General features: G+C 34.4%; 1 protein-coding gene across 1 annotated transcript; it reads right to left on the bottom strand.

Annotated features, from left to right (window-relative positions):
* Window positions 1–769: 769 nt before the first annotated feature.
* Window positions 770–12,134, bottom strand: LOC111050681. The gene is made up of 2 exons (XM_039429627.1): window positions 11,733–12,134; window positions 770–4,618 (listed from the first exon to the last, which is right to left on the bottom strand). The coding sequence occupies exons 1-2, from the start codon at window positions 11,934–11,936 to the stop codon at window positions 4,298–4,300; spliced, it is 525 nt and encodes a 174-aa protein (XP_039285561.1). The 5' UTR covers window positions 11,937–12,134; the 3' UTR covers window positions 770–4,297.
* Window positions 12,135–14,961: the final 2,827 nt, after the last annotated feature.

The following is a 14,961-nucleotide window of genomic DNA, read 5'->3' as shown; positions in this document are numbered from 1 at the left end:
ATGAGTGTTATAGAATTTAAGATATTTGTAAGCTTATCATTTTTATATCTCTAAAATTATTTTAAATTATCAAATGTTGAGGTAGTAAGAAGATATTTGATCCCATGATAGGATTTTTTTAGGTAGGCAACATTTATTTGGTGGATGATTGTGATACATCATGATGTGTATGTGTTTCAAATTGTTGTAATAATTTTTCAAGAATGGCAAAAAGTCCATTAAATTGTAATTCAATGTGCTCTAAATTGGACTTTTTATTTAATAGTTTTTAGTCCCATTCATATTTAACATCAAGATATTAGTTAAGGAACCGATACTTGTCCTTAGGAACAGGTGAAAATATTATCAAACCATTAGGATAAATTTGATATTACACCATTGTGAATGTGATATTGTGATAGATATCCATATTTAATGAAAAAGACCTCATATTGACAAAACCACTCATTTATTAAAACAATCTTAAATATTAGTTTCGGTTGTTACATCATTATCAATCTGTAGTAAACTGGAGATTGATGATGCTAGTGGTTTCGATCTTTAGAGATCAAGGTGATCGTATTATGGCATAGTTTGTAATATGCAAAAGGTTAATGGACCTTTGAATCTAAATTAACAAAACCCATAAATATAGTGCAAGAGTCGCCGAAATGGATTTTTTCCTGCGTCATAATACTGTAATTAGTCAAAAAATAGGTCAGATAGCATTAGCTGATCAATAAACATCTATAGTTTAAATCTTTCCACAGAATAAAATAGAAATACCATCAAAGCTTTCATATATTTTTATTCATAAGAAGTTAAGTAATATACAAAAATACTCATTTGATAATATTAATTTACATTCATTGGACAACATTACAAAATTATACTTTTTTGCAATCAAAGTATCACAAAGTCAAACTCAAAATAAAGGTGAATCACAACTTAAATATTTATAAATATAAATTAAGTTATTAGAAAGCAAGTCATATGCGATGTACAACTCCTATATTACGTTGTACAAAATTAATACTTTTCTAAAGCTTTTCATTAAAATTTGGATGTGACCGTAAACAATCTTCGATGTTATAGAAAATAGAATATTCTGATCAAATAAGTAATTTCAAATAAGTAAATTCATGTTTTCAAAATAGTAATTAACATTAAATTAATGAATAAAGCAACGACAGCTGAGTAAGAGCATCTTTACTATAGAAGAACAAAATGTGAATTCAAATTGTCTTTTTCAGCATGTCTAAAAACACATAAAACTATCAAATTACTATTATGAGTGTAATTAGAGCAAATAAAATCTATAAAAAAGCTAGTAAAGAACTTTTGTGACTGATCAAATTCATTTCTTGCTTTAAGTGTTCATTTAATGTTACTTTTGAGAGAGAACAATCCCAGAGCAAGAAAAGTAGAATCTTATTCAGTTGGTGATAAGTCATGAACAGTTTTTTCTAGAATGATCAAAATGTAGTAGTGGTGAGAATTGAACATACCTTTATGTTACCTATACGATATACTCGAATGTTGCTATCTTTCGAGAAAAATACTAATTCAAAATTAATTAAAGCATGATGAAACGCACAACTTCAAGTAACAGATGAAACGAAAATATTATTCACATTAATATTTGACATAAATCATAAGTTTTGTCAGTACCTAAAATTGTTAAAAACTGTAATGATTTTGAATATTCTACAAGTTGCTTTAAGTCCATTATGGCTATATAAATACCCCATCTATAAATTTCTTTGATAAATGATTTATCAGAAAAAATTCTTGATAACATTGAGAAGGTATTAAATGGGCTTCAAATCTCACCTCAGTTTATGATTTCTCAGTTTTCGCTCAACATTCAAGCAAGAAATAATTGTAATTTATTGAAAATATTACTTTTCACATTCTACAACACTTTCTACAAAAATTTCGCTGTTGAAACAGAGCAAGTTTAACACGTATTAGATACATATTGACCTAGCTGGTTGATAGAGAATTGTAAGAAAGTATTACTTTCATAAACAGAATACCGGTATTATTATTTTGGAATTAAAAGGAAATCGTTTGATCATATTGCTAAACAAAGTTTGAAAAAATTACCGAACGACTTATTTGGATAAAAATTATTCAGAAAACCTTGAGAAGCAAGGTTATTTAAACAACCTTAAAAGCACTTGTTGTATTATAAGGTTGTTGGTTTAGAAAAATATATAATTGATAAGTATACGAGGTATTAAACGTTAGTTAACTTAAAGACAAAATTAGAATAAAGGGGTTTCAAACTGACTAAAGCTTTATTAGATGAATAGTTTCTCAAATAAATGTACTTCAGAAATTGTGATACCTTAAATCTATCAGGACCTATTCTATAAGGTCTAGTCATTGGAATTGAACCAATTAGTCACTGTAAATTCTTTGTTGAACACTGTAAATAATCTAGTCACATCATAATCTAGTCATTGGAAGAATCCTATAACGACTATAAGATCAATAGAAGTACAAGTACACAATTCGAGAATCACCAACAGAATTAAGGTAGAAAATCTCATCTATGTAACAAAAGTCCATCTGATAGAAACAAAATGAAATCATAATAATTGATAATTGGACATTATTGGAGCTAAATTAAATACGGTATTTATACCACGTCAGATGTAAACTACTAAATTTGTCGTTACAGTTGAAAACTATTACCTTATCGTCTATGGCTATATTTTCTTCTATTATAATTATTTCTATGTGCGATAGCTGTACTTAAATCGAAGATCATTATCATGATAATGACAGGAAAACTACACCCATAACAGTGCAAATATTTAACAACAATATTAAGTTGAATTAGTTACATCTACAAACAATACAAGAACATTTCCTTTCATCAACATTGAAGAAGCTTCTAAAACTTCAATCAAAAGTAAATCAAGAAATTAACACCATTCTATATACAAGAGATTCGGTGTAATTTTATTCCACATAATCTATTCTGTAATGGCGTTGTGCAAGGAAAAAACCTGACATTTACTTTCATTCAAATCCCAGTTCAAGTCCCCAGAAGTAATAAATCTTCATAATACTATTCTATTCCATTATGCAACTCACTGTACGAAGGAGAGTTCAACATAAGGTTAGTTAACAAAAATGTTATTCAAAAAAATTCAAGCTTTTCTTTCGATTTTTCATGTTATAATTTACCAAATGCAGTTCAAACAAACGTAAATATATAGATGTTTTAAAAATCGTATTCTAGTTCCTCCTTAAACATTCACATTAAAACAGAATTTCAAATAGTATAAGGCTAGCCACTAATATAAAAGTTGAATGTTAGTACTAGTTGCTCCGACGTAGCATCAATGGTTTTCGTTGTTTTCAGTGGAAAATGTAGTGCGTTGAATTAGTGGCTAACCTCACTCATTTTGGTACACATTACTGGTCATAAATTATTAAAAAATTCTACAAAGTGCTCTTCAATAAAAGTTTACAAGAATACAAGAATGAGGAATCCGAACCTGAGAACAATTTCCTACTGTTCGTCGTGGCGAATCTCTGGTTTCAATAAACATCTACTTCACCAGGATTTCACAACAATCAGTTTCACAAAGAGAAATTCTACTGGATAGGGGAAAACCAGTCTATCAGTTTAAAAAATTATTTTCAGGTTTCCAATACAAAGAAAACTACGATTCAGTACACTATGCTGTCTAAACCAATAAACTACCAATCGGATATTGATATTTTTCCAATAGATGTGCTCTTTAAATAAACAAGTTCTACAATGGCACTACTTGTAAATGTTACGTTGAACTATTACTTTTATGGAATTCGTAAGTCCTCAGATATAGCCATTAGTCATAGATAGTCATAAACATTCTATAATGTTAGGTTGCATCAAACAAAATTAGTTGTGAGTCCTGGCTTTCCATCTCCATATGCGATAGATCACTGAAAAGTTTGTGGTGAGGTCATGGATCAGTCTACTTCCTGCCTCCCATCATCAAGTAATTTTACTATTCTATTCTCAATTAATCTTTGGACAGTGCGCACGCAGAGATAGAAGGAATGATATGTACAAGAAACAAAATTCCGTCACACTACTATGGATGGTTCAGTCACGGCTGTCTTTACGCCGCTGCAATTTTATCCTTACTCTTGAGACTGTACCATCTATACCAGCTCGCTTTCACCGTTTGAGGGGCCAGGGACCACAACTAATCGCACGGCTAATCCCGGTTGACACAACCCAGCATAAAATAGTCGCATGTTCAAATTCCTGAATACAGCTCCAGATATGTTTAGAACACGTTAGATTGTCTTATAATGTAGCCCAGATAAGCAGTTTCAACGTTTTGTAAAACCTGACAAGGAAGAATTGGGGCTGGTCGTCTTCAAAGAGGGCACGCCTGCGGTGGGGCGACGGCACACTGCCAGGGTACATGATGGGCTTGTCCATCGGGCAGTTGGTCACCACTTTGGCGGACTCTTTCACCTCCATGCCGCCTCCGCCACGCCACCTGTGGGTGGAGCCGGCTGTGTACATCCACGTGTCGCTCGCCCGGGTTCCAAAGCAGTCGGTCAGTGTCAGGTTCTTGTCAAAACAGATGCGCACCTCAAACAGGAATGGCAGCCCGGTTTTCTGTCAAAATCAAATTCACTCTTATTGCAAACTCAATACCACAGGAAACTTATACAATTGTTCTATTCTATGTCAATACTCAATTTTATAATCTTTTCAGTGGGTAATCTTCAAAAATAGTGCAACAAATTGAACAACATTTTTATATGAATGAAAGCAGACTAGAAAACAGGCCGGGTTTTAATAAAATCGAATGTATATAATTGAAAGAATAAGACTTTGAATGTATATCACTTCATTTTCTAAGCTATGCACACAATAAAATATGCCTTTTTAGAAAGTTGCCTTTGTAAATAAATAGATGTTAACACACTGATGGCTACGTAAATTGTAAGCAATGTACACAATGATATCGTAAGATAAATACACAATGTCTTGATCATTTTCAGCCGAGAAACTACTAGGTTCAAACAATTTAAGAAATATCTTATTCGTGTAGAGAAAATAAAATAGAACGTTGAGAAGCTACTTGTGTTCTAGTTACAGAAATTTCAATGTATTATATGTATATCAAAATTGAATGTACCTGTATTCTAGCAATAAGGATTTATTATACAATTTTGAATGCTTTCTAACAATTGCAATGCGAATGAATAATTATCATGTATTCTGTTAATTCAAATAAATTATACATAGTATGGTATTTGTATGAATATTTCATACTCAATGTCCACTTTCTTGATCAGGGTTACTATTGTATAAGAAAATTGAAAATGAAAGTAACCATTTATTTTCATTCTCACACAAAATATTTCAAACTTCCAAGTAATTTTCAAGTGTGAATGAAAAAATAAACAACGTTAAATTAATACTACCACTAACAACCAATTTTTAATGTTTCATAGGTACAATGTATGGAATGTTTCATAAATTGAATGCTTCTTAACAATTTTTACAGCAGTTTAATAATTGTAATTTATTTAAGAAATAAACTACTTCAAGTATACTCCATCTGTAACAAATGCACTAAATTCTGTTAATTCAGACATTTTTCATATTTTTGGAAAGAAAATTGAAAATTTGAGAAAGTTTTTGCCCTGTTTGGAAATCATCTGCAACTTACAGCCATCAGCCAACCTAACACAAATTTAAGCTCGAGACACATATAACCGCACCGAGCCCGTGCCGAGGTACGGCCAAGCTACGTCCATGACACGGTGATGATGATAGGAGAACACACATATCCGTGCGACAGCCGAGTGGCAGCAGTGTCTCAGTTCTGTAGTGCTACTGTGATCTGATTTCTGTGTTAAACTATTGTTAATAATATAACACTATTAAAGCTTGTTACATCAGATTTTAATATACATTTTTAATTTTAAACTAATTACCTGTAGACACAGAAAATGAGAATCATAGTGCATATTTCGGTGCATAACAATACCACAATCAGTCATGTATCGGAAATATATACAGGCAATAAAATTGTTATCTTCTGCCTCATGTATCTAAACGTAATTAGTTTTCTTTTATACTTTTTGTTGTTTATTTTATTATTTATCATATCATACCTTTGGCTTGACTTATTATTTAGTTATATACTTTCACTTTTGGTTTAACTTATTTTCCGTTCAACCATATTTTTCAAATATTATACATAGTATAGTATTTGTATGGAATATTTCATACTCAATGTCCACTTTCTTGTTAGGGAGAAAGTGGACTTTCTTGTTAAACGAGCCAGCACCGTCTCCGTCAAAAAGTAATCTGAACTAGTCGGTGACGGCGCGGGCACGGCTCGGGCAACAAACACGGTGACTGTGCTGACGCGGTGCGATAGTATGTGCGGTAGTATGTGCGGTAGTATGGGTCGTTTGAAAGCATTTGTTTTCTCACTCGCCGTAGTACGTCCGTCACACGGCCGTGCCGCGGCGCGGGCTCGGTGCGGATATGTGTGTCCCGGCCATTATGCGGAACTTTAATCTGGCAAAGTAGCCCTAGCGAATGTATCAGCAAATGTTATTAAGCTTAGTGGTTGAATGATTAACCAGTATTATAAGAAATATTCATATGACTTTCTATCGCTGGTGAGACACTTACGGATAGCTCCCATCTAGCCTGAATGTATATTTTAAACCGTCAATGGGCGACAACCATATTATAACGTGCCCATCGGATAAAACGATTGATTTATAGCCTTGATTTAGCGTTAGCCTTATTGTTTTTTGTTTTGTTTTTTTATTTCTATTAAAACTAGTCACTAGGACTAACCATTAATTTTGTTCTGTTATTTCTTATTCTAAATTAATTTTTATTGCTAAAGTCTTCCAGTGAAGCCTACAGTTCCAATCTATAATTTCACTACTTTAAATTATTTCACTACACTTTTATTCAATATACTTTAATCACTCCACTAGCACTACACCAACTCAAAGGGCTTTGTTCTCTTCAACCTCCTAGTGAGTTCAGTGTTGTCTAGTAGTTGGATGACTTCGGTGCTGTCGTGTTGATGAAGACGTGACTCATGATGGGCTGCCAATCGTCTTATCTCACGTCACATAGGGGATGTGCAGATCTCGGTGCAAATCGCTGTTCCATATGTACCAGGGCGCATTCACCATGTTCCGCAGTACTTTGTTTTGGAATGTTTGAATCTGACTGATGTTAGAAGTTCTAGAGCAGCCCCAAAGCTGAATTCAATACGTCCAGACAGGTTTTAGAATTTGTTTGTAAATCGATAACTTGTTGTCCAATGAGAGTTGTGATTGACGGCCCAACAGCCAATAGATTTTACTGTATTTGAGTCCTAGCTCGCTCCTTTTAATCTTGATATGCTCTTTCCATTTAAACTTGGCGTCAAGAGTCATTCCAAGGTATTTTGCTGTGTTGCTGTGTGGTACTACATTCCAATTCAGATTTATTCGAATCGGGTCATTGATAATTTTGTTTGTGAAGTTGATATGAATAGACTTCATCTCATTTAATCGAATTCTCCATTTTTTGGTCCAGTCACTGAATCTGTTGCTAGCATTCTGTAGTTTTGTGGCTGCTTCTTGTACTGTTTCCCCTTCTGCCAGTATTGCAGTATCATCAGCAAAAGTAGCTATTGTCACTGCATCCAATTCAGGAAGATCGCTTGTGTACAACACATAAAGAACTGGTCCAAGAACACTACCCTGTGGAACTCCAGCCCTTATTTCCTCCAATTCGGAGACGTCGGCACCTTGTTTTACTCTGAATAATCTGTTGTTGATCAAATTTGATCAAAATCGTTGGAGCCATTTTCGAGAAAATCGCGAAAACCCCTGTTTTTGACAACATTTTCGCCATTTTAGCCGCCATCTTGAATCGCATTTGATCGAAATTGTTCGTGTCGGATCCTTATAGTGTAAGGACCTTAAGTTCCAAATTTCAAGTCATTCCGTTAATTGGGAGATGAGATATCGTGTACACAGACGCACACACACTCATACACACACACACACACATACAGACCAATACCCAAAACCACCTTTTTGGACTCAGGGGACCTTAAAACGTATGGAAATTCAGAAATTGGGGTACCTTAATTTTTTTCGGAAAGCAATACTTTCCTTACCTATGGTAATAGGGCAAGGAAAGTAAAAATAAGACTATAGAATTATTCATCATGAATCAGCTGACAAGTGATTACACAGAAGTGTGGAGAAGCCAGTCTATTGATGTATTTCCATAAGGTCTATAGTTTCAATCAGGTACTTGTGGATGAAAATACTGCGTGGGGTCTACTGTTCACAGAACTACTAGTGTAAATAAATTATAATGCGTTTACACCAGAGTTTAAAACAAAAGTTTTCAACATAAGTTAATAACATTTTCTTTTGGCTGCTAGTTCTGTTATCAACAAAAGTTATAACTTTGTCACGAGTTTCGTCTGCAGCTGTAGTTATTAGGGAACAGCTGTAGTTGTAGGGTGGGCGAGGGGGTTGCGGGGAAGATAGTAACCTGTTATTAGCAAAAGTTAATGCGATAAAAGAGGCTTTTGTTATTAACATAACACATTTCCTTTGATCTTTACCGACTCCGGTGTAACGCCGGTGTAAACGCAACTTAACATGATGTTATTGACTTTTCTAATTAACATCAGTTGAGAACAAAAACGTTAAAAACTTTTGTAATTAACTCCGGTGTAAACGCAGCTTTATTCTACAAGCTAAAGCACAACAACTAGCAGGACTTATAAATATAGACTTTGAGTGCACTAGTAGCTAGGTTGAACAATTCAAAAAACATCACAAAATTTTCTTTGGTAAGGTATGAGTTGAAGCAAAATAAGTCAATCAAAATGTTACTCGTGAATAGATTTCATCTGAGTGGCCAAAAATTCTAGAGGACTACGGCAGTGACAATATATTTGATGGAGATGAGACTGGACTTTTTATAGACTTGCTCCCCAAAACACTTTAAATTTAAAGGAGAGAAGTGTATTGGCGAGAAGTTGTTGAAAGAACGCATCACTGTATTTGTTTGTGCCAATGTGAAAGGAAAAACTTCTAGTGATTGGGAAATCAAGAAATCCACGATGTTTCAAATCTGTAAAAAATTGCCGGTCAAGTATACAGCAAACAAGAAAGACTGGATGACGTCGGAGATTTTTGAACATGAATTAGAGCTTGGAATAAGGAGTTACATAGAAAAGGCAAGAGTGTAGCTTTACTAGCGGACAACTGCACAGCACATCCAAAGATCAACAAACTGAAAAACATCAAACCTATCTTCTTGCCTACAAATTGTACGAGTGTAATTCAGCCAATGGACCAAGGAGTCATTAACACGCGAGTAGTCACACGGACTTGCAGAACGTCAGTGGTCGCGCGTGAGCATTTTGCTCACACTCACCCTTATGGCACCCTAGACTATAAACAGTTGGTTTTGACAATGCTCTTTCAATATTTATCAATTTCAAATCTTTCTCAACGTTTTTTATGTTATTATAATATACTATTTAATAGTATATTAATAACAATAGTATTAACATTTAATAGTACACATGGAGGAGATTCCAAAAATTCATACTGCAAATTTATTGTTAGAATTTATCATTTATATTGGATAAAATAGACTACTCATGAATGGAATGAATATACCTTCTTTATTTGACTCATTTTTCGACATCTAGATAGAATGAAAAGATAATGAACGTTTAAATCAGAAGATGGAATATAAAATAGGAAGATAATACCTATATATTGAAATTAGTCAACGTTCATTCTGTCATTCTCAAACTGTTCAAGATTGTCTAGAGGTCAGTCACAGCGAGGATTACATGAGCTTTACTTGAAAGCTCATCGAAAAAACTAGCAATAAGTATTCTCCATGATGAAGACTTTTTAAACTTTGAAAAAGGTACTCTATTTGATGCTTGTCGATTTCTTCAAAAGGCATGGAATAAAGTTATCCAATCTACAATAGCGCATTGCTTCAATCATGCAGGATTATCAGATTCTACACTATGTATAGAAAACACAATCAATGACGAGGATGACAAAGATAACATACCATTAAGCCAATGGATTCAACAGCATAACATTCCTGGATAGCTACATTCATTCATTTCTTTCGACGAAAATGTTATAGCTAATAGGAGTGTAACAGATGAAGAATTAATCGGTCAAGTTTTAGGAGAGAATAAAACTAATACAGATGATTTTGAAATGGAAGAGGAATTTGTGGAACCTCCAACTCTTTCTCAGGCTTTTAATCAAGTGAAACAATTGATTTCTTTTTATGAGTGTGGGGGGAGAGAGAATGAGAGTGATGACATGATACTGTCAAATTTGTATGAGACTTCAAGTAGCATAAACAGGAAATTCCTAAATTCTAGAAAAAATAAAAAATTTTCAATGACTATTTTAGAAAGTAAGATCATAAAATATTTATCAAAAGCGTGTTCAAAGTGTACAGTATAATAAATAAGGATGGCAAAGTGATTTAAATAGCTGCTTAGTACCTGATTGTCTTGGAACTTATTTCCACTAACTGTTAATAAATGGCAACTCTAGTTTTAGCGCTCAGAAACGGATGGTCCCTTCAACCGCGTTGTAACCGGAGTCTAATGAAGAAGAATTATTCATTATTTTGTTCAAAATTACGTAGATAATCTTTAAAAGTTGGAAATTTCCAGAAAAAAATGGTTTGTTATGTTTCGAACCTGCAACCTTTGATTCATCAATTGCGCTCGCTACCAACTGAATAATTGAAGCAGAGTAAGTAGACTGCAACTCACTGCAGACACACAAGGAATCTTATGTTGGCAGTGCCAAATATTAGGCTACATTGATAATATTGTTATACTCAAGTTACAATCAATGTATATTTGTATTGTATACTCTGGTAATTATATTGTACTAATATGTATTTGTGATTTTTGGCAATAAATCCAATTCAATACAACTAAGCTAAGGAGTTACTTGGAGAAAGCCCTGTTTGGTTGGGCTTTTATAATTACGTAGGTTATGAATCACATCCAAATTAAATGAATTTGTTAATAGCAATAACAATAATCCTATGTATACCCTCGGTAAATTCAGAATTTTTTGCAAAATTTGAAGTTAATCAGTTTAGTTGTTCAGACGTCATTCGTGTATTTCATATACCGTCCATGTTGAAAGCTGCTTTTACACCAGAGTTATTAACAAAATGTTTATAACTTAATCCTTATAGATTCTATTAAATTGAACGGAGCTTGATAAACACAGTCATATATTCAACATGTGTATGATAAGTTATGTTCAATCTAATAGAATCTATAAGTATGAAGTTATTAACATTTGTTAACATTGGTGTAAACGCAGCTTAAGACGATTCTTTCCTTCATCATATTATTTCCTTCAATTTCAATATTGTAAAAAATAAAAATAGATATAGATGAACATGTGTGTGTGCGCATGATAAACATGCATTTATCATGCATGTCCTACCGTTAGTATCCAGCCTTAGAGAATCTTTATGAAGAGGTTCGAATGTATTTGATAAAAGATGACCTATTACACTACCAAAGAGCTCTGACAATATTAAATAACTGATAATTTGATGGAATATAATGATGTATATGGATTACACTATCAAAGAACTCTAACAATATTAAACACACTGATAATTTGATGGAATAAAATGAGGCCCAAAGGTAACTGACCACATCATGAATGCACTGAATGCGGGGCGCCTTGCCGGTAGCGGTTTGTATGGCGTCGGCGATGACGGTGACATTGTAGGCCTGGTTGTTGTCGCCGGGACGCACTTGTGCGGCGTTAAGCATGTCATTCACGTTGTACTGCTTGTTCCAGGCGAGGCCCTGTTCGAAGTAGGAGCGTTCGGTGCGCAGCAGGCGATCAGTCATCGCGCATGTGCCGTGCTTCAGCCACTCGTGCTCCCAGAAGCGCTCGTCGCCTGTGCCCTCTATGTCCGCCCAGTACTCGTCCAAGGTCAGGCGCAAATCCTCCACGGTTGACTCGTTGTAGACGGCAGACTTGTTGCAAAACTGCGGTCCGATTTGGCCCAGCTTCGACGGCCTAAACACCACAACACAGAATCTCAAGGTTAGGTTACCGTATGTTAGATTAGGTTTAAATATTTTTTTTAGATTTTATTGGTTTGGGTTGAATTTTGAATGTTTGAAAGTTTAGGTAGTTATGTAATTTGAATGGTTTAGATTGAATTAGGTTAGGTTGGGTTGTATTAGTGTTGGTTGGGTTGGGTTGAATTAGGTTAGATTGTGTTGTATTAGGTTACGTTAGGTGATGGCGTATCAATGAATAAAAAAATTATTGTACAAGTCCGACATTCAATTGACTTTCTAGACTGGAAATTGTTACGGAAAAGGAAAGTGGACTTGATCTTATTTCAAAAAGGGGCGATTGAATAAAAACTAGAATCTAGTAACTAGCTACTAAAGTAAGGTCCAAGTTATAATGGCAGTATTTGATTAACATTGGTGTTGCTATCCTTGTCTATTATTCGACAAAGCAGATAGTGCTATCCTTTTCTATTTCTGCAAAGTTGCCAGATCGTTTTCAACAATGTAGAAATATAATTATAATTATATAATTATATATTAATAAATATAATAAAACAGACTATAATGAAAACGTAGAAAACTTTATCACAGAAAACAAATTCGAACGTTTTACAAGATTATAGTAAAAACATTAATAGTATCATATCTCAATTTGCAACATTTGACAACAAAGTTTGCAAACACAAAGATGAACTAGCAATATTGGATCACCTTTATCAGGATACCTTGCAAACATAACCTCACAATATTCTTAAATATAGAAGACGACGTGATGTTCCGCCATTTTGTTTTGAGGAACTTATGTGAGCGCTTTTAGATATGTTCACAGCTATTCCTTTTTACACTTCTACCTCGTATAGCGTCATGACACTAGCGGTTTACACACAAAAGGGAATTTTCAAGCCATGCCACTGTTAATGGCGCCATTTTCATGGAGACATTCGAGTTTTTTGCACAGTGATTGATTGATTGGTTAGTGAAGAGTTATTGGAGGAATTGTTCGGATTAAACCCAGGAAACAACACGTTTATACAGAGATCAAGCTAAGTAAACAAATGAAAATGGAGCTAGACGTCCGTCACTAGCACTGGCACTGTGGTTTACCCGGACCACCGCAAGTGACGCGTCAGTACAGATGGCGCATCAGTCGCTACTGGCACCAATAATATTTGTCAAAACATATATTTGTGGCGTGACTCCAGTTGGCTCGCCACTGCGCCTCTCCACTAAAAATGGCGCGTCATTAGGGGTTTATACGGTCCATTTTTGGCGCCACTTTGAAGCCAGTAAAAGTGGCGCCACTGCTACATGCTAGTGTGAACTTAGCTTTAGGTTTCATATGGCAACTGGATCACACTTTTCGTAACAGAGCAGCAGTGTGACCTATGTGTGTTACTAAAGCCGCCTATAGCTAAAAGTCCTCTACAAAACGACTGAGCAACGGCCAACAGTTTATGTGTATGATTTTAGTTTATGTCTTACATAGATATAGCCTATAGGTGGAGTTATGTGTGGACTCTGCAACCGGGCATAAGAAATATATTTTCTTGACGAATAGAATATAATGTATTGTTTAAACAAGAATGAACGGTAATTATTTATAATGGACACATCAAATAGTTTTCTTTTTTTTAATTTCACTATTGTTTTTAAAACACTTCAGAAAAATTTTATGTGACAACAGTCAATTCACTGTTTAACACTCAAAACTCCAATGCAAAAGGAAAACCAATCTCACCAAACCCATCCCAACCTTACCCTACTAGTGCGTGGGGACATACAACTCACCGCCGCCTCAAAGAAATAGTGGATGCGCTGATTGCGCTCCTCACAATCGTCATATCTTCTACTAAACTGGAACTCAATCAGTTAGCCAGGGAAGTCAGCCTTTTACACCAAATCTAGGTATGGTCCCTTCTATTTGATCACTAGTAGGCCTATTTCACTTTTTGGCCAAATTGCACGGTTCCCCACACATTTTACACGTTGTAACACTTACGTTGTAAAAATATTGTGTTCCAACATAAAATCTAAAACTTCCTCATCTTTGAACCTCGTTCTCCCTAAATATTTTACTCTACAACCAACACAATCCATTTTGAAATAACTTGGTTTTTTAATCAAATCCATAATTTTTATAAGGAATAGAGTAAGTACATCTTTTTAAATACCCGATGTGTCCGTTGTAAACTGGTACCGAATGAACAGTTGATATTTCATCAGATATACCGTTATCAGCTTTCCTCTATTATAGAAGGCAGTGATAAAACATAGAATCGGCAACGCTGTTCCCCTATTAAATGGAATTAACCTCCTACTCCTATTAACCTTGTATCCAATAATATCCACCAATATCATATCAGTCTTTTCTTTATTTATATATATTACATGCGTATTTTGTGGAGATCTCTCTTTCCAACCATTACAGTACTTCTGTAATACTACAGAACACGTCTGTAACATGTCTGTTATGCACAAGTCAAAAAAAAATGTTAATAATATTGATGAATTGCATTACAAAGTCATCAAGTCACGTCAGAAGCCCTGTAACTAATCAGGCGAGACCTGAGAACTTTGATACCAGACCTACACCAGTCACATGATGCGATTTTTATTTACCACTCATTTTGATTTAGAAAATTGATCTATTAAATCCCATTTAATTATCCCAGCTTAATTGAGCAAATTATGCTTCATTTAGAACACTATTGGAATACTATTTAAGAACTAAAAACCTTTTAGAGTCGAGTATGCTCCAAGTAGTAGGCCTACTTCCAACTCGCTGACTACCTACATAAACACATTTATCTGAATTCGAAGTCAATTAGAAAAAAGCAATACAGAATTC

Source organism: Nilaparvata lugens, chromosome 5 (genome assembly GCF_014356525.2).
Source record: "Nilaparvata lugens isolate BPH chromosome 5, ASM1435652v1, whole genome shotgun sequence".
Taxonomy (NCBI): Eukaryota; Metazoa; Arthropoda; class Insecta; order Hemiptera; family Delphacidae; genus Nilaparvata; species Nilaparvata lugens.
This window is presented reverse-complemented; position numbering and strand designations above follow the sequence as displayed.